This window comes from Eublepharis macularius, chromosome 8 (genome assembly GCF_028583425.1).
Source record: "Eublepharis macularius isolate TG4126 chromosome 8, MPM_Emac_v1.0, whole genome shotgun sequence".
NCBI classification, from domain to species: Eukaryota; Metazoa; Chordata; class Lepidosauria; order Squamata; family Eublepharidae; genus Eublepharis; species Eublepharis macularius.
The window spans coordinates 111,790,144-111,815,181 of record NC_072797.1 but is presented as its reverse complement, the minus strand read 5'-3'; the positions used below and the strand labels follow the sequence as shown (position 1 = coordinate 111,815,181).

Genomic DNA, 25,038 nt, shown 5'->3' with positions numbered 1-25,038 from the left:
AATAATGGTAGGACAAAGCCCGTATCAAAATATTAAATCCATATAACATTGTTCTAGACTCCTCAGATGTATCTTAAAGCATAGATCAATAAAATATACATCTTATTAAAAAGACTATCACTGAATTGAAGATGAAGAAACCACATCAACAAACTATTTTTTCTTAAAATTACATATTAAGAGTTATTGGATTTATTCACTTGTCTATTTTTGGCCTAAAATTTTAATAGTTTACAGTATGTACAGTAATATACAGTATTACATATGACAAATAAGACATGAACTTAAAGTGAACACAAATAAAAATAAGCCCAACTGCCCTTTTACACTTTTTACAAATGTAAAACGGGCTATTTAATCCACTTTAAGTATCTAAACCTTGACATGTTTCTCGGCCCTTAGGCAAAGAATCGCAGTATTTGAAGGGCTGCTTTCAGCTACGTTTAAGTATTCATTTAAACCTGCATCAAGGATAACCAAGCCCACTCTGGGATCTGGAATATGACTTTTATACTCTTATTGCAATGCTGAAATTGTAAACAGATTATAAAAACATGACACCAGTATGTTCTTTTTTTCCTAAATGCCATAAAGAGTCTGAAATATGTATTAAAAAGATAAAACGAGGAACAAATAGAAAAGGTACATTACAAAAAAAGTGTCCATATTTGAGATGAAATGCTGTTGAAATAATTACGTTTTGGCCACTGGGGGGAACCAGACACAACAGATAGACAGAGTGAACCTACTTTTCCTGTAGCTCCCGCATCTGTTCTTCTTTACCTTGGACTTCATTTTTCAAAGATTTAATGGTTGATGTCTGTTTAGTGATTTCATTATTTGCGTTCTAGATTGAATAAAATATTTATTAAGGCTTCAATAGTGTGGGATTTAGAATTGTACAAAGTATAACCAATAATAATCTTGTTTCAAACAGAAGATTTACTATTTCAATGGTTTAGTCTATTTTGATCACTGTTAAACAATCATTAGAGAATAACATAGTAAAAAGAATATCTCTATTGTTTCAGCGGTCAGAAAATTTGTCCTTTAAAACATGCTTTGGAATCACAATTAAATAAGTATTTTTCAGGGCCAGCAATAAATACATTCTGTTTAACGGCAGAAAAATTCAACTCTGGTTTAACTCCTCTCTAGCCTATCTATAAAAATTATCTCTCTATTGTGCTTCCTCACAGGATGGGGCTAGGTAATCAAAAACACATTCCTTCTGATTTTTAATATTTGCAATGGAGTCAAGAGAAACAATTGCCTAGCGAACAGGAATTCCTCCAGAAAGTTTTTGAACAGGTGTCCCACCTTGCTCCCCAAAGGGCTACTACATAAACGGTAAACAGCATTTGTATCATTTATTCTTTCAGTGTTAAATCATGTCCTGTCTGAGATACCCTTTCAGCAGAATCAGAATTAGTTCCAATTTTTTCTTAGTAATCTAAAATATTTTTAGTATAGCTCAAAAGCTAAAATTGTTACAAAAATGTATCAGCAAGCATAATTGGTGAGCACCAAGTAAACTGTACTTTTCTTTTTTTTCTTTTAAAAAAAGGCATGGTAAGAGATGTACACACCACAGGCGTACATTTCTTTTTGCAGGCTCAGCCATTGCTTTGGCTTTGGGAATATACCCATTACATGTAAAACTATGAGTGAAGAATCAGATAGGCAGTAAACTGAAAATACTTCTGGAATGCTTCCCTGCTCATTGCAAGCTTGTAACTCCCATTAACATTAATGGGAGTCTTGTACATAGCATTGTTTCTCTCAAGGGAAATATGGATTCTGATGTGAAGAGTTAGGTATAAACTATTGTTTCTAAAATCCCATACAAGCTATTCTGCACTGCAACATCCCCTTCACCTACAGCCTTATAAGTAAAATGTTGGCTACTCCTCTAATTAAAATTCAATAACGCTGAATACCCATGGTGCCTTGAAATTTTCACATTCCCCTTAAAATGTTCATAGCAGAAGCTATAACGATCCTGATTTAACATTCATATAATGAAATAAAAATTAAAAGCAGATTCATGAAGAATGCAAACGCAATTTGGTAAAACGCGCCAAAAAGTTTAATCTCAATTTTTTAAAAAAAAAATCAGGCTCATACAGTTCTAAACGTAACTATAATGTAAGGGATAAAGAATTACGTATCGTTTAAACTCCCAAGCCACACACAAAAATGCAAGTTGTTATTCTTGTGTTACGACACACTTCAACAGGAGCTTCTCTAGTAGAAAGATTTTTTCGGAACACACAGAACATTATGCACACCCATGTAAATGCAGAGAAATGTTTTCCTGCTGACAAAATATGCCACAGACTCCAGCATTTCTGCACTGGATGTGTCACTTGATCCTAAAACGTATGCAGTTAACCTGAAATTAGTTAAAATGATAGATGGCCGTAGACAACCAAAGTTCCTTAGGATTGATTGCGGATCCTTGCCCTTCATTAAAGGAGAAGTGTAACACCCCATTTCAGGAGTTTTCATACGGCAAATAAGAGTGGACACTTGTGTTAAAAGTGGGGCCTCTGCAAAGAGAGTTACACAGCAGCGCTTGTTATAACAACAGTAAGAGTGCTTATGTCCAAGGGGAAAGTAGCCACTTCCTGTGGAAAACAACATGCAGGATGGTGCTGTGAAGGGGAAAGGAAATGAAGCAAACTTCTTCCAGCAGCGATTGGGTAGAAGTGTGAAAAAGCAGGAAGCCAGGTTTCTCAGAAACCACTTCTTGTGTGGTTAGGCTTTGGAATTTGGAAGGAGGAAAAAAATTACACATGCATATGGTACAGTTTTGGTTCTTGCAGGCAACATTGAGATATATGCACAGGGTAGCTTTTACAGCGGGTTCCCGTGTAGCCTCGTGTTTGATTTAGTTATGTCATTAATCAAGTACTTATGGAGTTTTTAATTTCCAATGCCAAAGTTGTTTGACAAAATAAAGCACACTCAAAAATGTATTAAAACAGGACAAAAAGGTTATGTTAACCTTGACATTGAAAGCTTTTTGCTATAGTATTTTTGTGCTTCTTAAGTAAAGCATGGAAAGTATGTTCTCAGATAAATCCCACATGCCAGTTTGCAAAGTAATATAACCAAACAATGTGCTAGATTGGAAACAAACATTGACTATGGAAGAGCACTGAACTGCTTAATTAGGGTTCAACCGAAATCTGCTTAATTAAAACAGATACCATTGGGACAGTAACCATTGGGCAACTATATCCTGGCATTAAAAATACAATTGTAGAATTAAAGATGCAGGTTAACTTTGATCTACAAAAATGTTTATCATGTGCCATCCTAGATATCTGGATTATAACAGTTACTGTTACAAAGACATGAGCATGCTGAGTCAGCACCTAATGTATCCATATTGCTTGTGTGAGCAGACATAGGTAGAAATTTTTCCTTTACTATAGTTGTAAACAAAAATTAATTGGGGGAGTAATTCAAATGGCTGATAATTTCTGGGGGGGGGGGGAACAAAGCATGTTGAACCTTTCACGTTAAAAATTAATAGTAAACCCTAAGAACTGCAAGTATAATTTTAAATAGCTGGTTATTTATTCAACACATCCATGGTTTTCCAGTAATCAAAAAGTAATAAATCTTTGTTTAAATATGGAGTTGCATGCCTAAACTAGAATCAAAGGACTCACCCAAGACTTAACTGCATTTATAGATCGGTCAGTCAATTTACCCAATTTCAGCTGTTCTTAATTCTTAAAAATCTACCCAGTTTTCAATTGCATGTTCTAGATGCTAACAAGATGCCTTGTCTGATCATCAGCTCTCATATATGAACCCTTCATTTCTACTTCCCCACTATATGCACTGTTTGTAAACTTCTTATATGATCAACTGTTTCATGGTGACTGATCTCCATGTGTATTCTATGAGCTCAAGGAGGGCAGGGAGTAGACCAGATAATTACACTGATAAGATCTGCAAGTAGAGCTATACCGGCTTTTTATTTTTCACATGCACCGTAAAAAAGGTATCTTGATTAGGTCAGATGCACTTCCTCAAATTTCAGATTCTTTCAAATGTAAATATATCAGAATGGAATGATGGTGTTAGCAATTTATACTTAGAGGAAATATGAATAGAGGGCCTCTTTGTGTGAACGAAACAAGGATGTTTATGTGTAAATGGTATGAAACAGTACTGCTTGATATTTAGGATGCAGTATGTCTACTTAGTATTAACATTCTTTATCTTATTACATGCTCGTCCTTATTCTATGAAGTCTGGAATCATAAGATTGGTCTTAAATATAATCCTGCTGTGTAACAATTTCAATAAGTTGGATTTGATCATAGTCCGAAGTCTGATTTATTTCCCCTAATCTTTGAGCAAGCGAATCATGCCAGTTCAACATCATTTGACTGAACTTTCAGCTATTATTATTTAATTATTGTTGAGTGCTATCATTTAATAACAAGGTTGTCCAAGACCTGAGATACATTTCATATTCCCACAAATATTAATCTGTTTGATATCTTCTCTAGGAAACACAGTGCAAAGTTTTATAACAACTTAATAATATGTACTGTCACCTTCAGTTTACACTGCAGCTGCTTCATTTCTAAATCTACATTCTTGAGCGGAGTTGCTGGTGTTGTTCCAGAATGGACAGATGTCACAGGAGACAGGACCTCTCTCAGTTTGGTGGATTGGGTCAGGTGGTCCAATTTTCCTTGCAAATCTGATTTTTCTCGCTGCAACTCAGTCAGGTTGGACGTCAATGTCTGTTTTCCAAATAAAGTAATAATAGTAACAGTTGCATTTAATATGCATCTGAAACCAACTTGCTACATAATTTTACAGTTTAGCATTACAAAATACAGCTTATGCACCATCCATTGTCCAAATTGCAAATATGTTGGCTGTAGTTGCGGTTTGCAAACAGACAAAGTACTAAAGAGAAAACAAGAAAACTGACTGCATGTATTCATATTTGTCTAATAACAGACAAAGAAAAAGTACGTTGAAAAGTGCGGTAAGGCATTTCCCCTTCATGAACATTATTTTATATGCTAATCATAGATTTCCAGATGCTATGCTGTGCTTATCAGTAACTCAATAAAATGGCCACCAGGTTAAGTTTATTTGTTTAATCCACTAACAAATGCTATAGAATACATTTTTCAACTTGTATTTCTTTGTAGGGCTTGTAGAGGTTAAAGCAAAGTAGACCATATGCACTGCACAGCTTCTGTTTGGCTGGTCTTTACATTGTTACTTCTTCCTTTTCTCATGCGTACACCATAGCCAGGGAACCACAGAATCCATAACCTTGACCCCGGGGCCAATGCACTTAACTGGTAAAAGCCGAGCTGGAGCAGGACAAGATAACAGATGTTAGTTGTTTATTCCGCTGGGTAGGTCTTACCACCTTACTCTGCAGCCAAAAATGCTTCTCATTTAGCAACATAAATGTTAAGGCCAATTCGCAGATGAGGCTTGTTAGGGATTTAGTTCAAATGAATAGCATGCAAACAAACTATTTCAGTCTTTTTGAACTTGATTGACAATGGACTAGACCCATTTACTCTGCCAAACAGTGCAGAAATGTATGCCATAAAACTATAAAACCAAATATTCAGTATTTGTTTTAATTTTCTATGACACATAATATAGCAGCCTTTCCCCCCATTCTTGTAATAGCTGGAATAATCTTTTACCAGTCTATAGTCAGCAGAAAGCCACCAAGCTTTTAACAACATAACAACGCAAGGCTTCTTAAGAGCCCAACAATAGTACGGTTTTAATATTCCAAAGATGCTTATGATATGGGTAGTTTAACATAAGGAACAATTAGACAAAATGGTACTGAAATCTCTCCGAGGACTGAAAAAACTTCCCTTCTTAAGACTCTCAATTAGACAATGTGAAACAAGCTACGGTTCAGAACAACTCATTGTAGAGTCACGATATTGTGTTGTAAGGAGAGAAAAAAAAGATGAGAATTTTTTAAAAGGAGAACAAATGAAGTAGAGGGGAATTTTGAAGCCATGCACAAAAGCAGAGTCTAGAGAATGCAGAAGGGAAAAGTCAAAGAACCAGAAGAACCCCTGAAAAGGAACAAAGGAAGCAGAAACAGGTTTTGTTCATCTTTTCTCCATTTTTTATCCCTGTGCACATTCTGTGTTTTTTTTTAAGCCACTGCCCAGTCACTACTGGCATGTGTTATGTCCATGCAGAATCAAAAACTCCTGTCCTGCTTCTCGTGCCCCCCCCTTGCCTCCAGGAGCTGATTGGCCTGTCCGCTGGTAACCACTCCCACCCTCCTCAACTCTCTGAACTCCTTTCCCACCATTTTTATCAGTAAAGCGAGGTAAGGGTCTTAAGACCGCTTCTCCATTTCCTCTTGGGTATGCACACAATCTCTAATTTTTTTTTCAAAGTGAGGAATGTGTCCTAATATTGCTGCTTATTCCCTGTGGGCTTTAAAAGCCAGGAAAGGGTTAAATGGCTGCTTTCCCCTTCCTCCTGAGGGGTCTGCACACACTTATTTTTTCCCAAAGCCAGGAATGAATTGTAATGTTGTAACACTGTCATGTTACCACTCATTACTCCTGGCTTTAAAAGCCAGGAAAGGGTTAAATGGCTGCTTTTCGCTCCCTCCCTCCCAGCTGTTTCAGGCTTCTCCCAATGCCAAAGAGAAAAAAACCCAAGCATTTTGCACAGTGGTTTGGAAACAAAGTGGCAGGGAAGCTGTTGGGAGGGAATGAAGCAACAGCTTTTTAACCCTTCCCTGGCTTGGCTTTAAAAAAAATTAAACTAGAGTGGAACAAGCACAAAAAGTACATGTTTTCTTCCAGAACTCCTTTACCAATTGCCTCCTCAGTAGGCATGGGACAGTCCAATCAGAAAATACAGGGTGGGGATGGGCTCCAGCACTGCAATATTACCAACGCCTGCAAAAACTTTTTTTAAAAAATGGCGTAAGCTCCAGCACCCACAAAATGAGGCTCCAAGCTGACACATCTCAGCTCATCAGCAGACATCAAACTGCCTCAAGGCTGTGCAGTGCAGAATGATGGGCCCTCAAGCCGTTTCTGCACTGATGTGTGTGAATGCTCAGCCTCATCGGCTTAAAGTGGGCCATGTGGAATGGGCCAAAATGAAAGATGATAGACCTCCAAGAGAGCAAAAAGATTTCTTTGCCTAATATAATTCTCTTTCTCCACGTGGCTCTCAGGATCATATATTTCCTTCTCCCGTTTTCTTCTTTTTTACTAAAATGTTTACTAGATCTTCCACCTCTCACAATTTGAATCTGAACAAAAAAAACTAGTTCACTTTCATATTTACTCATATAAATACTTTGAAATCTGATATTTCCTGTTGCCGGCCTCTGTGGTTGAACAACTGGGGCAGGTGGCAGTCACAGTTTTGCTAAAACAATTCTGAATTTAACCAGAATAAATGTTATTTCATTAACTATAAACTCCACATATTGAAATAAACTCCACTTACTGAGGATTCTTTCATTTAGAGATGCAAAATTTGATTGTGGGGCTAGCTGAAGGGGAAAGAGCAGGGTCGGAACGAAGGACTGAAAAAACACAGAGACCAAAGATGGAGTTAAAAAGGCCACAGCTTTATTATTTGCCTCTTACAGGAGTCTTGGTGCTGCATAGGGCATGGATCCCACAACTGGCTGGTCTGCCTGCCAGCTGAAGACCTCACTCACCCCCTCAGTCTGCCAGCTGAGGGGGGGGGCACCACAGAATGATAGTGAATCGGATTACACTTGGGTACATGCTTCTGTGTGATTACCCTGTCACCTGGGAGCGAGCATACCCAACAGCTCCCCCCAAGAGGACCTTACCTGCATTGCCCCCAAGGTCCCTTAAGGAGATCCCCAGCTATAGGGAAACAGGCACACAGGTCATGTTTCTCCCCAACAGGATCTGTGCCAATTGACAAGACCATCATAAGAGCCACAAAATGGCTCCTGCCAAAGCTCCTAAAGCTGCAACCAGATGTTCTGCCCCCAACTGGACAGGTGCACCCCATCAGGATGATACAGATCCCTCAGGCAAAAAGAGATGCCCGGGTGATAGATCAAATGGCACCCAAGCCACTTCCACAAATTGCGCGACAGATTTAGCCCACTTAGCAAAATCTACCTTGCAAGGCACAGCAGCATCTTGCCATGAGTGCCTCTCCAACCAGTCTGACTAAAGCAAATCCACCCTCCCAAAAGCACACCCTCAATGTCCCTAATGGACCCTCAATGTCCTTGATAAGTCCAGGTCTAGTTGCGAGCTGAAGTCCTTCTCCACCAGCTGGATCACTAGAACACTTTGGGGAGGAAGGAGTCCCAACACATCCCCCACAGGCCAATCCACTTCATGATTACCACATCTTTAAGTCTCAAGTGCCTTCCCCATCCAGATTCCACCACATAGCGACTAGCCCAATGGATGATGCTGTGTCCACAGATCCACACTAACTTGTGGATCTGAGGGAACTGAAAACAAGAGGAATTAAGAGAGAGCCTTGGGCAGATGTAGGATATATACACACCCAACCTCCATCTGCCCACAGCCTAGATATGTGAAGGGGGAGAGGCTGAGGTCCGCAGCCACTGTGGCAGCCCTGATCTGGAAGGAGTGGGCCCCAAAGAAGCTCGTGGGCAGGCCCAGTGTGGCCACGGATGACCGGAGCATGCTGATGAACTGGAAGTGAGTGAGAGGAGATTCATCAGCATGAACAAGCAAGGGCCCCCTGCTGGGAGAGCGTGCTACCAGGTAGGATGACAATGTGCACACCAGGCATGGAGAGGACTTAGTGGCCACCAGGGAAAAGCCCCTCTGGTCAGTTTTAGATCACTGCAGGCAGATATGTAGCCTGGAATTGCACAAACTGGCATCCAAAAGCTCCAGGGCATGCCAGGACACATTGCGGTGGGAGCCAGCCACCAATTACCAGAAGGCCCAAAGAAGGCAAGTGTGAAAGCAGCCTCAAACAGCCACACCTTGAAGGGTGACCTGCAGATGGACAGGAGCTGGCCAATGAATCCCAACAGCACTGGCCACATGTTAGGTCTGCACTGATCCACAGGGGGCACAAACAGCACGTTCTCCAACCTTCAATGGCCTGCTGCATGGCAAAAGAAGCGCAAGAATCAGGAAATCCCCCAGCCTTGCTGAAAAATGAGATGGCAGCCAAGTGGCCATGCATAGTCTTAGATGCCAAGCCTTTCTTCTGTAGGGATGCCAAGTAAAGCAGTACCATGGCCTCAGATGTGGGCAAGGAGGCCCAGCCCCCAATGCTTGCTGAGAAATCCAGGAAGCTTGCCAGCACTGTCTGGTAAGCATGCAGGGTGAAATGGGAAACCGAGACAAATATTCCTTCTATGATTATATGTTCCCAAGCTCCCAAAGGTCCTCTGGGAAGTAGTCCGGGTCTGGTAAGCCTCCAGGGCGAGGGCGAAGAACCTGTCCATCTGGACAGTTATCCATGATGCTCTAATCAGTCCCTGCTACGTGACATGCTGAAAATGAGATGTTAGCGGACAAGCAAGCCAAGACCAGTCTATGCACAAGGTGCATGACCTGCTCAGAAGAGGACTTCCTGTTCAAGACTCGGACAACCATCTGGTTGTCACACCAGAACTGGACCAGCTTATCCCTGAACCACTCCCACCAGATGACCACAGCCTTCAGTATAGGGAAGAGCTCAAGAAAATTCAGATCTGCAGAATGCCAGACTGTATCCATGCCTCTGGCCATCTCCGAGCACACCACCTGGGGCAAGGCGTCAGGGTAGACCTGCAGCTTGGCCCCAGGTTTCCAGGCTTCCTGTCAGAGGGAGACTCCATTGTACTCTCCCAAAAAGGACAGCCAAACCTTCAGATCCCCCCAACGTCCCTTGAGATCCAGATATTGTGTGACCCTGTCTGTCACCCTGGCAAGGGGTGAACTAAAGGCCCTCGCAGGTGAAACCACCCTGCATGCAAAGTTAAAGTGCCCGATCAAGGACTGAATGTCCTTGGGTATGGCTTTGGGATGGGACAGTAAGATCCCTGAGGGCCTGGAGCTTCTCTGCAGGGAGCGTGAAGCACTTGGCCACTGAGTCAAGCTCAATGCTGAAGTAGGTGAGGCAGGTGGCTGGATCTTCTGTCTGCCCCTGGGCCAAGGGGACACCCAGCTACTCCGCTAAGACCTGAAAAGCGGCCAGGTGATTAGCACAAGTTGAACTACCTGCAGGTCACACTATGAAGAAGTCAATCAGGTAGTACATAATGTGCCTAAGGTTTCCTACCTGCAGGTCACACTATGAAGAAGTCAATCAGGTAGTACATAATGTGCCTAAGGTTTCAAACGCCTCACAGGCCATGGAGCACCCCATGGGCATGGCCTTGTTGATATACCAAGTCCCCTCAAATTTAAAGCCCAGGACACAGAAGTCTTTAGTGTTCACTGGAAGCAGTTGGAAGGCTGACTGCACGTCACACTTGGTGATAAGGGCATCCACCCTGCACAACCAGACAAGGTGAACAGTCTGCTTGAAGGACACATACCTCACTCAGCAGGGATCACCTCATAGATGGAAGAGCCATGGAGATAACAGAGGTGGTGTATTAAATGGTACACCCCGGGGCCTTCTTTGGGACCATGAGGGGGACACTCATAGGTTTGGCAGACGTGGGGAGTCAAAGGGGCCACCCGCTCTTTTGCTATCTTCATGGCCACCATGGCCAGCAAGTTGCTGCCAGTACTGGGAGGATCAGCTCTCCCTTTGATGTAAGGCCCAACCAGCCACAACCAAGGCCGATTCCAGATGGCTAACGTTCACGCGGAACGTCGCGCCTCGTTGCGGGGAAAATGTGAAATATCGCGTTTCCTCGCGCGAGTTTTGCGCATCATCGCACAAAACTCGTGCGAGGAAACGCGATATTTCACATTTTCCCCGCAACGAGGCGCGACGTTCCATGTGAACGTTAGCCATCTGGAATCGGCCCAAGTGGTTGGAAAGGTGCAAACGCCATTTTGGGTAGGCAGCCTGCACCACCCCCATGAAGACCATATAGCTTCCCAGCCAGCTGCCAAAGGTATGCTCAGTTTTTTCCCTTCTTATTCTTCTTCTTAGATGGGCAGTCCTGCCATCCTTGACCATGGGCTGTAACAAAGACAACATGTTGACATAAAACCCGTCAAGTGAACCCCAGAGGGATCGTCATCTTCATACAAGCCAAAGCCAGACTCAGTGCCTCCCTGGGCTTCCTCCGCCCATACAGCTGGTAAGCCAGGAACATGGGCAGCATCCCCCCAATAATCCTCAGCCGGATTCCCCTCCTTGCTGTCTGAAGAGGATTTATCAGTGGTTCCCTTGTGCTATATGAGTCATCCTCATGCTGTGGGGGCTTCCGGGACTTGCAGAATCTATGAATTTGTCAGCCACTTTCTGCCCTTCTCCAGGCTTCGAGAGGTGGTAGTGGATGGGGAGCGGATACATCAGAGGTCTCCTTACTGCTGCACCCCCCGACAGCCCTACCTACTGCTAGGAAAGACCTCAACAGGCCCCAGAGCCTCAGCTGCCACTATTGCTCCAGCACAGAGGTGCCTAACCGCTTGATCCTTTCAGTGAACAACACCAATGCCCTGACAGTAGGCTGCAGCCATCCCGTCCTGGCTGCCTGCTCCCAGGCTGATCTAGGAAGCTAAGTGCTCACCCTTCTTTTTTCCTGGGTGGCAGCCCTGAAAGCCGTCCAGGCCTGAGATTTCCCAATCCTGTGAGGATAAGCTGCCACTGCATGAGCCCTACTGGGCTCATCCTGTGCTCTGGTCACCCATTGGGGATTAGAAGCGCCCATCTTCTTCGGAGGCATGGTTTTATTTTTTTACGTTTGTTTGTGTAATAAATTGCTACCCAATTCAAGATGCACAGGGGCTTCACAAAAATTTTACCCCACTGCTACAAATTCCTATAAGAGGCAGTGGAGGAAGTACCAATGCTGCTGCCTGCTGGAGAGCACTGCTCCTGGGGCACCCTCAAGAGGACAGGCTCCAGCCACCACAACCACCACCACCACTCCTGGACCTGGCCAAAGCTAATCTCATGTGCGCCACTGTCAGGTTGCTGCCTCAGGCCACTAAAGAAACCTCCCCTCCAAACAGGCCTCTAGTGCTGCGCGCTTCCATATGACTGGCACTGCTGAACCACCAAGCTGACCAAGGGCTTGTCTTGGGGTTGTACTCCACAGCTGCTGCTCTGGCCTCCACCACCTTGGCTCTACTGCCGATGCTCTATTACCCAGGGAGCTCTGCGTCTAATGCCAGCTAAGAACGACTGCATGTGGCACCCAGGCAGCCTCCTTTTTAATGCCTGTCTGGCCGACCTGGGCAAAAACTGCCAAGCTAAGATCCACTGGCCAGGGCATGCCCCTGTGACCAGTCAGCCAGCCCAGGATTGGCTGTCTGGGTGGCTTGAACCTATTGGTCCTGTGCACTCATGTGGGGGCCCAGGAAGCCTCCTGCGCTGGGGCAAAGCGGCCAGCATCCCAGTCCTGCCTTCTCTCCCTGTAGCCCACAAACCGAGCGCAAAGTGAGTTAGTGGGCCAAGGCATTTGGAGGGACTGAATGCATAAACAACCCCTTCCAAAGCTAAGAAATTGCTTGGGGCTGGGGGGGGGCGATTAATTATTAATTATATGTGTGTAAATTCATATTTTATGCAGTACAGCATCTTATCTCTTACATAAATTAGACCACACCTGAATCACAGCTTCACTATTGCTCCTGGACAACATGAAACCATACAGATAATTAAAATCCTATAAGGAACAGTATTAAAAGTACATCAAAAAACAGACTGGCATTTTTAGTTTACAGCGGCTGTTCTAGTCTTCTGCCAATCATCTAAAGAGATTTGGGAATCATGTCTGCTATTTACACTGAATTCCGCCAGTTTACTCATGCATCTACTGGCTCCAGCTATTATCTACTGAGTTTAGCACAACAGTGAAGAGGCATATCATGACTGAATAGAAGTCTTCAGCTACCAAATTGCTGCTCCATTTAACAGTAGCTTTGGATTCAATTATTTTTTGCTTTGGCAACCAGATCAGTTAAGACTTGGTAACACTGTTTCCACAGGTTTGTATGACATACATATGTATGCACCCCCCTCCCCCCACACACTTTGGTACTAATTTATACTAAGTACTTTAAGCAGAAACTGATTTTTATAGTCTAGCTTTTGATTTATTTTGATTTATATACTAACTAATATCATTTGTTTGGATTTATAGTGTGAAACTTACAAATAGTTAAGGAAGATAACAAACCCAACTGAACGGAATAAAATAAAATTACCGTAACCCACACTTTCCTGACTATGAGCCCAAACAGGGACAACACTTCTAAAAGGAACATAAGTTCAGAGTGTGCCAAGGATGTAGCAGGACTATGTTCTGTAGTGGGGAAGGTTCCTCCATGGATGATTTGGGGCTCTAGCTGTTCAAAACTGATGCATAGAGTATCACAAAGAAGGTAACCCGAACAGATCTCAGAGACATCATGGGGCATGAGGGAAAACACTCAAGTGAGGGGGGGGGGGTGTTACAAGCCCTCAGGGACGTTTGAAGAGAGTGAGTACTTGGGACAGTTTAGAACTCCAGTTTCTCAGGGTACTATGTCTTTCTAGCCCTCCTGTTACCCACTTATGGTCAGTAATATCACCATCATAAAGTTAAAACGGGTTGGGTGGGATTTAGGAACCTGTAGAATCACTAGAATTTTTCTTCACAGAATGATGGAAGATATCAAACAGGAAACTATAGAAAAGAAACTATAGAAACTATAGAAAAGAAATAAAAAGATAAAGCTAACATCTATACATAAGCTTGCGTGATTGTTTGTACAAGCCAGCATTCTTGATGTACTTATTAAAATAATCATATGCACAGATGGACAAAGATGGGCCAAAGTCAGAACCTTGAACAGAAGTATGAACTCTGACTCTCCTCAGAAGTTTCTCGTTTTCAAAGGAATCCAAGAAAGGAAGAGAGATTTACCCTCTGGGCTGCTGGCCCAACCATTTTCTATGACCTGAACAGAGATGCTAATTTCAGTCCCTGCCAAAGCTTGCAAGGTCAGGTGAAAAGAGAATGTTTCCTTTGAAACTAGATTTTCCTTACTAACAATATCCCTCAATTGTAGTGTATCCTTAAGCAACACAAGACTTGTCAAAGGCTTTCACGGCCGGAGAACGATGGTTGTTGTGGGTTTTCCGGGCTGTATTGCCGTGGTCTTGGCATTGTAGTTCCTGACGTTTCGCCAGCAGCTGTGGCTGGCATCTTCAGAGGTGTAGCACCAAAAGACAGAGATCTCTCAGTGTCACAGTGTGGAAAAGCATTCCACACCCTGGGAAACTCTTACAGGATGACTCAGCTCAACCCCACCCCTCCCGAGTAGATACAAATGACCTGCCAACATCTTTTCCACACTGTGACACTAAGAGATCTCTGTCTTTTGGTGCTATACCTCTGAAGATGCCAGCCACAGCTGCTGGCGAAACGTCAGGAACTACAATGCCAAGACCACGGCAATACAGCCCGGAAAACCCACAACAACCCACACAAGACTTGTTTTGTTGTAACATGGTAACATGGCACCCCCTGGAATCTGTAGATATGCTGTGTTAATGGATTGTTTGGCTATTAAGATACAAAAAAAAGTAAATGCTACCTGTCCTTTCCCCTTACATGACTAATACAGGTGCAGACTCTTTTGGACTGCTGAACCCATGCCTGGAGATGGAGGAGGAGGAGGAACAAAACCCTCCCCAGCAATGTTATAACTGATCCCCAAAATGTGTCTCATGTGGTAACTCTTGCCATTTAAAAATTATGGCAATATGTGATTGTGGCTTGTCAACTTCATATCAGTTTTTGCTCTAAAATACATTGGGCCCAAACCTTTACACCAATATAGCTTTGCCAGTGCACTAAGAACAATGTATCATCATGGGAATGGACTGCACAGGCAATTCCAACTAGCTCATTGGAAGTATGCAGCTAGGATGGTCAAGTATTCTTCCTGCAATTAATAACTCTAAGCAGCTACATACACTTACTTTGAGCATCATAGGACTGAAAGATCTAAGCTATTTAGTTCCCTATAATGTTGACTATGAGATTACTACCACTTGACCTTTTCCCAGCAAGTATTCAAAACTTCAGTTATTGCATCCAATGGATTTTCTTCCACAGAACAACAGGACTTCCCACTCCACTTCTACCAACAGTTGTTTCCAGCCGACATCACCTCCCAAGATAGTTAGCATGGCACATGAAAGGGTCAACAAATATAAAAAAATATATGGAATGAAATAGTATGGGCAGTTGTTTTTTCCCCCCTGGAAGCAGGCAAAATAAGTGGCAAAGAAAGTGGATTAAAATACTAGCATAGTAGCAGTGTTGGGGGTACTGCAGCAAAAATAAACATGGGTCCTGTAGCACTTTAAAGATGAACAAGTTTTTTATTCAAGGACAAGCATTTATGGACTGCAGCCCACTTCATCAGATATATGCAGTGCGCTCTACACTAAGCAGGCAGATATACACACACAGTTACAAAGAACTAAATAAACTGGACTCTCTGTGATTGCATGTCTGCATGTGCGCGCACACATACCTGCCTTCCTAGAAAGGATCTATAAAGAAAATGGCTTTTTTTTTCAAACTGACCATCTTAGAAATCTTTGGTTCAGGAGGAAGGTCTGAGTAAGTTTACAGCACTTGCTAGCAGCCCAGTCCACAGTGACCTTCGAGATAAGAGATAGCTCGTTAGCAAAGCTTCCACAGCTTTGTACCAATTAACATTCCTGAGAACAGAGCTCATCTTACACCTATGGGGAAAGGGGACTACCCAAAGTCTGCAGATTGGTTTCGTTTCTGCGCACTCACGTGTTCATGCTAGCAACAGTGACATCAATTCTTGTTGTTCTGATTGGCTAAACAGGCCCGGGCCAATTGAGACCCTCACCCATAAAGTTAGTTAGCAACATGTAGGAGCAGGCTAGAAGCTAAGAGAGAGACCCTAGTCTCCCTTTGGAAGATGGCTGCTCTATTGCAACCATCCTTTTGCCTGCCGTTATATATTTAGACCTATGGTTCTGCTTGTCTCTATGGAAGAGAATCTGAGGTAATTTGCACTTATGCACAATTGTGTCTGCCTTCTGAATGTACTGTGGATTGAGTAGTTAAAGCTTATTTGCTAAGCCGTTGTTATTTTGGCCCGGAGTCTGTCTTGCCTTTTTGAATTTCGTTGCACCAAATAAATAATTATATTTTTAAATCTGTTGTGGTTCTTCTTGACTATTAGACCTCAAAAGGCTGAAGCCAGTGTCTTGACCCTAAACCACCTACCAGGTAAAATGTTGTTGAGAAACTCTACTTGCAAACCACCTTGCAGTGTAGGCTTTCTGATTAATTCCCTGAAAAGCTGGGAGATTTGTCCTTTTGCTCCTGTGCTTTGAGATAGATAAAAGGGACTGGTGGTGGCTACCAGAAGCAGGTGTGAGAGCAGTCTGTCATTGCCACTTCTGTAATTCTGTTTGATACAGAGTAGGAGCCCTGCGTGCACTTATCCCTGGCTTCGGGTGAGGGCAAGCTCGGTCCCAGCTCTTGACTGGACCCACCGTGTGCATCTGACAAAATAGGCTCCAGCCACAACATTCATATTTATTTTTTATTAAAATCTAGCAGATTGAACCCATGATCACACAACTTTAGTGATCAACTGCCACATTATACCATGAAATGAGGCTACAAAAATCCTATAGACTCATAATCTTAAGACTTCTTGCAGGTAAATGGCCTCTTGATAAGTCAAATGCCCTTTAGAATAGCATGGGAAACAAACTGCTAGATATATACCACATATAAAACATACATCATCAGCTTTAGCAGCAAGCAATTCCTAATAAGCATATAATAACCAAACATCTGGAACTTTGAAATGTAGGTATTCTTCAAGCAACTAAGAAAGAAAGTGTTCTACCTAGTAATAACAAGGAGAAAATGGAAATTAAAAGAGGCCACCTTGTCAGATAAGATGGACAGAGCACAAGGGAGCAGAAAGAAGTCTAAAATGTAGAATTTCCTTACTAGCTGAGTTTGGCAAGAACTGCCAAGATCACACAATTATAAACCATTTCTAGGTACTTACTGGAAGACAACAGCTTATTTTACAAAATGTCAAGTAAATGAAGATAATGCAGAGGACTTGTTAAAAGTACTTTAGCTAGTTGCTAGACTTCATCAGCCTTTAGAGACCACTAAGTACCCTTTGGTTAATTGGCCGGTGGTAGATTAATCTTTTATTCCAGTAGCAATGTTTTAACACCCCTTGCACTCTGACAGAGTGGTAGAGTGGTAGCTGAATGACAAAATAATATTGTGCATGAATAATAAGCAGAAAAGTTAAATTAGCATTTCATATTTCATATGCCATACCTGTATGTCAGAGGGAGAAAAACTTTCTTTTTAAGTCCCTGACATTCAACTCTTTTTTTTAAAAAAAAAACCAGTCCAATGTTGACATCTCATTGAGTTGAATCTTCCTAATTACTGCTAATTGCCTATCAAGACTTTGTTCCCCTTGAAGTGTAGTTGTCTAGTATAAATGAACACAGTTTTAACACATGCAGCATAGACAGCCATGACACTTGAGGTGTGTTACATTATTATGAGGTCATACTAAATATGGTTTGCAAATTAACAAAGCGGCTTTTAAAGATGCTTAAAGGCACTGAAAATGCTAGTCTCTAATGAAGTGTTTAAACAACATCCCCATGGAGAAATACAGCTGTTTGGATAGGTAAAACTATGGCCATAAAAATACTTCTTTGAAAAAAGGGTTTTCCCTACCAATGTAATTAATATTGTAGATTTAGTTCAAAATTAACACTGTTACAGTATTAACATTTTATCAAACTAAAAGTTATAAATTAAGTCTAATATTGCTGGAGATATATTTTTACATGAGAAGGGGTGACCCACATCGCCACAATTTTAGACAAAAATACATATGCAAAAATACAATTAATTTGTATTGTAATTGAACATATAGGACCACGGAAATCTAAACATGCACATCTTTGCATTATTCTTGAAGACACAGCTTAACAGGTTTTGATAGAGACGTGTACAATCCATTTCTTCGAAAGAAGCGCACAATTTCATCTCTGCTCTCTAATGCTTCTTGGGACTGGTCATGGAATACCAAGTAGCTTTTTTCCAGAATGCAAAGCAGATTGCAGGAAGAAAACAAACCATCTAAGAGGTCAGCAGCTAATAAGAGAAGAAATCTTTCAATAACCTTTCAAAGACCCATTTTAAAGCCCGTCATTACCTGGATCCCACATACTGAAGGTAAGCCTGTACAGCCACTGAAATCCTTGGAGCGACTGCTCCTTTTGGTGCCTTCGTTTAGACTCTGTTGTGGCTACAGCACATACTTTCTCTGTAGCAGTACTGCTAACTCTCTGGAATAGTGTGGCAAAAGAAGTACATACGGATAGATAATGCTTTCATGTGCACAGATGTCTTTTTGAAGCTTTTTGGGTTGCTGCTATGTAGGGCTCCTCCCTCTCAGCACCATCCTGACCTACCTCCGCTGTCCTGGCAACCAGGGTAGAGGAGGTTTCCCCATGTCTCAGAAGGGATACATGGAAGGGGTTGCTTCATCCAGCCCTTTAGTCCCAGAGTGGTCACTCCTCAAGCTCTTCCTCCCTGGCCTGTCCCCAGAATCCTCCCTAAATAGGACAATCTTCAGCCTATCTAACCCAGCACCCAATCCCCTGCCAGGACTTGTCAGTCCCACCAGTGGGAGAGAAGAGGCCAGGACACTTCCCCCAGCCTCCAGCTGTAGCCCATTGTGCAGATTGTGTAGCCCTGGCCCTCTTCTTGGCCTGTCCTGCCCCCATGAGTCAAGGGCACAGTAGGGTTGCCTCCTTCCCCCTCCAGTGCCTGCTGCTGTATGGAAGGTGGTTGCTGCTCCTCACTTGGGTGGCTTGCCTCCACTTCACTGCTCGCCTCCCCAAGATGGCATGGGTGGAGCCAGGAAGGGGCTTGCAGCATTGCTTTCTGCTCAAGCAGTTTGTCTCTGCCCAGCCACTCACTTCCACAAGGCAGTGGGGGCAGGGCCTGATGACAGGCTTTTGCTGCTGCAGCAAGGAGGCTTCCAGACCCTATGCCTGAGCTATGGCTGTTGGGGATGGAGGCAGATGTTTGCAGCCAGTTGGCTTCTCCTCCATTCCTCTGGCTGGTGAGTCTCCTGTGGGGTTTGAGAGCCTGGGGGGAGGTCCAGAGTCTGGAGAGCATGGGGGAGCCATTTCCAGATGTGCTATGCTTTTTAGATGACGCAACCACTACCATCACCATTTACAGACCACCTTTCTCACTGATACTCAAGACAGGTTACAAAGCATGAAAAGCAATTCTAATTAGATAGCAGAGACCTCCAATAAACAATGGATTAGGAGGACCAGGAGTACAGAACTGTAAAAACCATGCAAATGAAAACCAGTCTAAGGCATGTCTTACTGTAATGGAAAAAAAGGTCATTACAAAGGTAGAGGACATTGCAGTAAAAAAAGGAGGTGATATGTACAACGAAGAGTGAAACAGATGAAATTACTCTCTCTTACAGAAGTGATCTTCTGTGGTTTTCCATTAAAGACTACTGTTATGATACCTTTGTAAAAATGGCTTCCTACTAGAGGAACGTTTCTGTTTTGCAGATTCTGCAAAATGATAGAAGTTTGAGGGCGTTCCTGAACATCTCAGGCAGCCTCTTCCACAAAGTGAAAGCCACCACAGAGAATGCATTTGAATGAATAGTTGCCGATTTTACCCGTTTGCAGAACATACCTTCAGAAAGCTTTGAGCAGACAGTCCTGCAGATATGTAGGTTCAAGGCCATTAAGGGCTTTGTAGGTAATAATCAGAACCTTGAGTTGAAACTGATTGGAAGTCAATGGATTATCTGCAGAATATAGAATGTATCAAAAGATTCTAGCCTTGAGGTAAACACAGTATGGATCCATGTAGCCAGATCAGCTGAATCCAAGTAGGGGACCATATTTCCAAGCAAAAGAAGCTGAAAGAGTGCCTTTTTTTTGCAGCTGCTTTGACTTGCTTCTTCAGTAATAAAGTTGGATCAAGAGTAATTGTTCTGGCCTCAGTCTCCCTGGTTTGCCAGTCTCGAGAGTTATCCTTCAGGCTACCACTAGGTAGGGTCTGGAGTGCAGGAGAAGGCACACAAGGATTGCGGGTCTTGTGAACTGGTTGATCCAGCAGCTCTCCCTTCCTTTCCCTCAGCTTAAATACACTGGGGAAAGACAACTCCAGCTGTTCTGGAGGCAATTTCTGGAACTCTCCCGGTAACATCTCAATTCAGCCAGACTGTTGCAGAGAACTAAGTCTAGTGTGTTTCCACAGCTGGGACACAGGCTACTAACCTGGCACTGTCTCTCCTCTCAACCACCTCAGCACAAGCCTGCTGCTTCTGCTGTTCCAGCTGAGTGAAGGCAGATCCTGATGGGCTCAGGGGCCAGGGCTTGAGCTGGCGTTTAGTTGCCCCAAGGTCTGGGGGAACAGAGGGACGTTCTGGGAGAGGACGTTCAACTGCAGGCTCCTCAAGGGCAGAGTCCGGAACAGATGAGGCTGAGCCATCTACCATGCAGGGGCTCCCCCAGAATTTCTTGCTCTGCCCCAGGCCATATTTCTGGCTCCCCAGACTCCTCCATTGAGGATTCAAACTCAGAGTCCAGACCGAGCTCAGTGGGGGTCAGAACAATAACCCCCAGGCTGTCTCCAACAGCAAACCTCTGAGTCCTGCCCATAAGGAATGATTTAAACCAATCCAAAGCATATCATGATGACTAAGGAGAAACCAAAATGTGTTGTTAACGCAGTCTCCACAAAAGTAAAATCCTACTTACTCCAGAAGCTGCAACACATTTGTCACTGCTGTTTTGAACTATATATACAGTTTAATACAGATATGAGATGCTTATGCTTACTTTGAGTATTACTGTAGCTATTTATGTCCAGTTTAAAATTTGATGTTATGTTTGCATCCATAATACGCTACATAATTTTGAAACATAATTATCTATATGAATCATACTTCTCTGATTCAATTTTCCCTATAGGGAAATTACAGGCACCGTTTGTGGTACTTTGGATCCAACTTTGTATGTATGTGTTTATTGTCTGCGACAAGGTCAAAATCACATTTAAACTTTGTCAATAAGCACTTGTGCACCTATTTCACACGACACACAAAACAACCACCTGAAAACTGGAATTACAGTTTGGGTACATTGTTACTGTAGTTCTCGCCAAATATTGGGAGGAAAAAGAAGTAGGATTACAATGGCAAAATTGGGTTATTTAATTCCAAAAGATTGTCAGGCTTGATCACATCCAGTATCTAGCCACATTTAACTACTGTAAATAAAGTATTTACACGAGAACCAGCCAGGGAATTTCACAATCCCTACAACTCATTACAAATTTAACAGCAGCAATGCTAAGTATTCATATGTTTCAGATAACACACACAAATATGCTACACTTACAATCATTGGGGGGAAATACCTCCATCTGTTTTCCATACAGCTAACACAAAATATAAACCGAAATGCACAAAATCTTTAAAAGAATGTTTTGAAGCTCTTTCTTATTATTATTTAAATTCAATGTTGCTATTTTACAAAGTATACAATCCTATACCTTTCCATATATGCTTTAAAAAAGAAGACTGTTAAAAATACATCCGTACAGTGAGTTCTCTTTAAGACTAGAGGATTTTCTCCCCTCTAGATGTCTGTGATTAAGTATCCAAAATACCATATTTTTGGATTCCATCATGCTGTGCTTCCTTGCACCTTGAGGGTTTTACAGTTCTCTTCTTACATTGCAGTAACATTACACTCCATGGCCTACTCTGCAGACTATCCATACTATTCTCCTCCTCCTCCCCAAAAACAAATCCATTATACACACCATGTAGACATTTTTGAATGGTGCAAATACATGTGATCAGACAAGCTGATTTAATATTTTGCTAATTGTGATACAAATAAAACATCTCGGGGCATCACTGCCTATTTCCTAATTGTGGCAAAATGCCTTAAACCCCAGAATTCACAGAAGGTCTGTTATAACTGGGTCTGCACTCTTGTACTCAGAAGTGCCTTTTGCTGGCTGGCAGGGAAAAATTAATAAAAGGAATAGGTGGGGCACCCAGGCATGAAGAGCTCCAGTATCATAGAAATGCAAATGACCCTAACCAGGAGAAGGACAATAGCCAGGACCCACCTAAGCATAGCCTCACCTTAGCTATAGAGCTTCAAGGGGACAAAAGGCAAAACCAAACCTTCCTTTTGGGACAGGAAGAGACTGGGAGGATGCAAAGAGCGAGAAAGAGAATAAAATCCCTGCACAAGAAGTAGCAGATTTCTTCTCTTAAGCCTAGTCTCCCTTTCACTGCTAGCCATCTTAAGTTATCCCCATGTTACATGCATCTGACGAAGAGATCTGTGGCTCTCAAAAGCTTATGCTACAATAAAGTTGGTTAGTCTTAAAGGTGCTACTGCACTCTTTACTATTTTGCTACCACAGACTAACACGGCTAACTCCTCTGGATCTATGGCCATGTTACTTGGGACTCCATCTTGTGCACATGTTGCTGATACCATAAAGGAGAAAGCCCCAAACTGCAGGAACAAGGTAATGGATGATTTCCAAATGTTTGCAACTCTAAGAATCACTAGCCTATACTAATTTTTTATCATGATCTAGGGCAGTGATACTTAGAGGCACAGGAGCTACATGTGGCTGTTTGACCTGTCTCTGTGCTGAGCACTGTTTCCCCTGGCACTTGCCCCATATTCTAGGAGTGTGACTACAAGTGACTTTCTTCACGTGGAGAATGCTAGAGAAAGTAGCCGCATCGGTGAAGCTTCAGCCGCAGCGACAGCGGAAGAATCTGCTGCAGATCCTTCCGCTGTCGCTGCGGCTGAAGCTTCACCAACGCTGCGGCTTCCAGAGCAGCTCCCCGGGAGCAGGCAGCTTGCAGGATGCCCTGGGAGAAAGTAGCATCTGCCCGCCCCCAAACGAAGCCCTCTTGTGGCTCTTCGGGCAGCGATTCTAACAGAGAGGGGAAGGACCACTCGGACTTAACTTCCAAGGTAACCTTGTGAGAAAAATCTAGTGTTCTCCACGTGAAGAAAGTCGCATGTAGCTTGCTCTAGGAAACTGGCCAATTTCTTTAGAACCTGAAATAATTTCATCATACTATGGGCCCAAAATAAAACATTTTTATTTTTAAAATGCAATACAACATGCCCATAACAATTATATCAAGGTTGTGCTTTTGTAGCAGTTCCGTGTTTGAGGCTGGGTCAACATATGCAGCTTGAAAAGGAATTCCAACAGCCTCCTAGATACCCAGGGGGGCTGTCAGTTCCTTAAAGGGGATGTTAAAGAGAAAAATGCCAAAAGACTGGCAAGGGAAATCTTACTGGCCATGGTAGCGAGCTGCCACCAACCTCCTTCTTACCCACAGCTTGAAACCAAGAGGCAAGCCCCAAACTTTCTGGGGTAGTAAAAGGCAAAACTAACCCTGCAAGGTAGGCATGCTGCTGGCTGGGTTAAGAAAAAAATTCAAGTAGCTTAGGCCAAGGTACTGGATTCAGATTGAGGCTGCAACACTTAATAACTCCACAACAATATAAGTAAAGGAAATTTAGTAAAGAAACTGCAGAAAACAAACAAAAATATGAGTGTATAAGCAGGAGAAGCAAAAAAAAATCAACCAAACCCCAACAGGTTATTTAGCTAAACTTTCATACACTTGCAAACCAAATCTACATCTATCACCATATCTCAAAATTCAAATGGGAGCTTCAGGCCCTTGGGTCCAGAGAAGAAAAGCCAAATGGACACTAGCAACAGGAATCCACCAGTGGCATAACATTCAGAAGCAAGAGTTTGTTCCAAGCAGAAGCAAAAAGATTCCTTCAGGAAAGAGTATTCCCAGAAGACAGGAAGACAGACTGAAATGCAACTTTTTTAAGGACAGCTGCCTGCAGCAGGCCTGAGCAACTCAGCCCATCGAAAAGGGCCGAACCTATGACGACAGACTCTGCAGTTGCCTGCCTTCCACAGGTGGAGGAAGAATTACTCCACTCCCATAATGCTACCTATTAATGCTGGTGCCAGCCTCCCTCAAGCTTTGTCCTTGAGAGCTATTAAGATTTAGCATCTGCCACTAGGGTTGCAGGTCCAGCTTGGGAAATTCCTGAAGATTTGGGGGGGGCAGAGCCTGAAGAGGGTGGGGTTTGGGAAGGGAGGAGACTCAGTGGGGTACAATTCCATAGAATCCACCCTTCAAAGCAGCCATTTTCTCCAGGGGAACTGATCTCTGTTACTTGGAGAACAGTTGTAATTCCGGGAGATCTCCAGCTATCACCTGGAGGCTGGCAAGCCTATCTGCCACCCAAGGCCCTAGCTTATCTGGCTGGAAACTGACAGTGCCAATCAGCCTTAGTCTCTCAAAAGAAAAACCATCTCTTTCCCCAGGACTAATAAATCCATATCTAGGCCAAAAGCCTGAACCAAAGTATTTAAATTGAACAAGAAACAATCTAGATAAGTGAGTTTCTTGACACAGCTGAATAAGGTGGAGGAATGCAGCGTACAAGTCCCAGTGGTAGGGAAAGACTACTACTTCTACCCTAAATCAAAAAGAGTCCAGTAGCACCTTTAAGACTAACCAATTTTATTTTATTGTAGCATAAGCTTTCGAGAATCAAGTTCTCTTCATCAGATGCCTGATCCGAACTGGTCAAATACAGAAGAGGAGGGGAGGAGAAAGAAGGGGACATATATCACAAGAGGACAGGATGCAATTAGTGTGAAGGCAATCAAAACATTCCTTTGCTTGTAAATGTAAACATCTCCTTTTGGTGTGGAGT

At 42.9% G+C, this 25,038-nt stretch overlaps 1 protein-coding gene across 1 annotated transcript in view; it reads right to left on the bottom strand.

The window, feature by feature from the left end:
* The window catches only part of CNTLN (centlein), a 282,369-nt gene that overhangs the window by 40,172 nt on the left and 217,159 nt on the right, over nucleotides 1-25,038 (bottom strand). The window contains exons 19-20 of the mRNA XM_054986823.1: nucleotides 4,584-4,775; nucleotides 750-847 (exon numbers count right to left, since the gene is read on the bottom strand). Of these exons, the coding sequence (XP_054842798.1) occupies nucleotides 750-847; nucleotides 4,584-4,775 (290 nt within the window). The remainder of the gene's footprint in view (nucleotides 1-749; nucleotides 848-4,583; nucleotides 4,776-25,038) is intronic.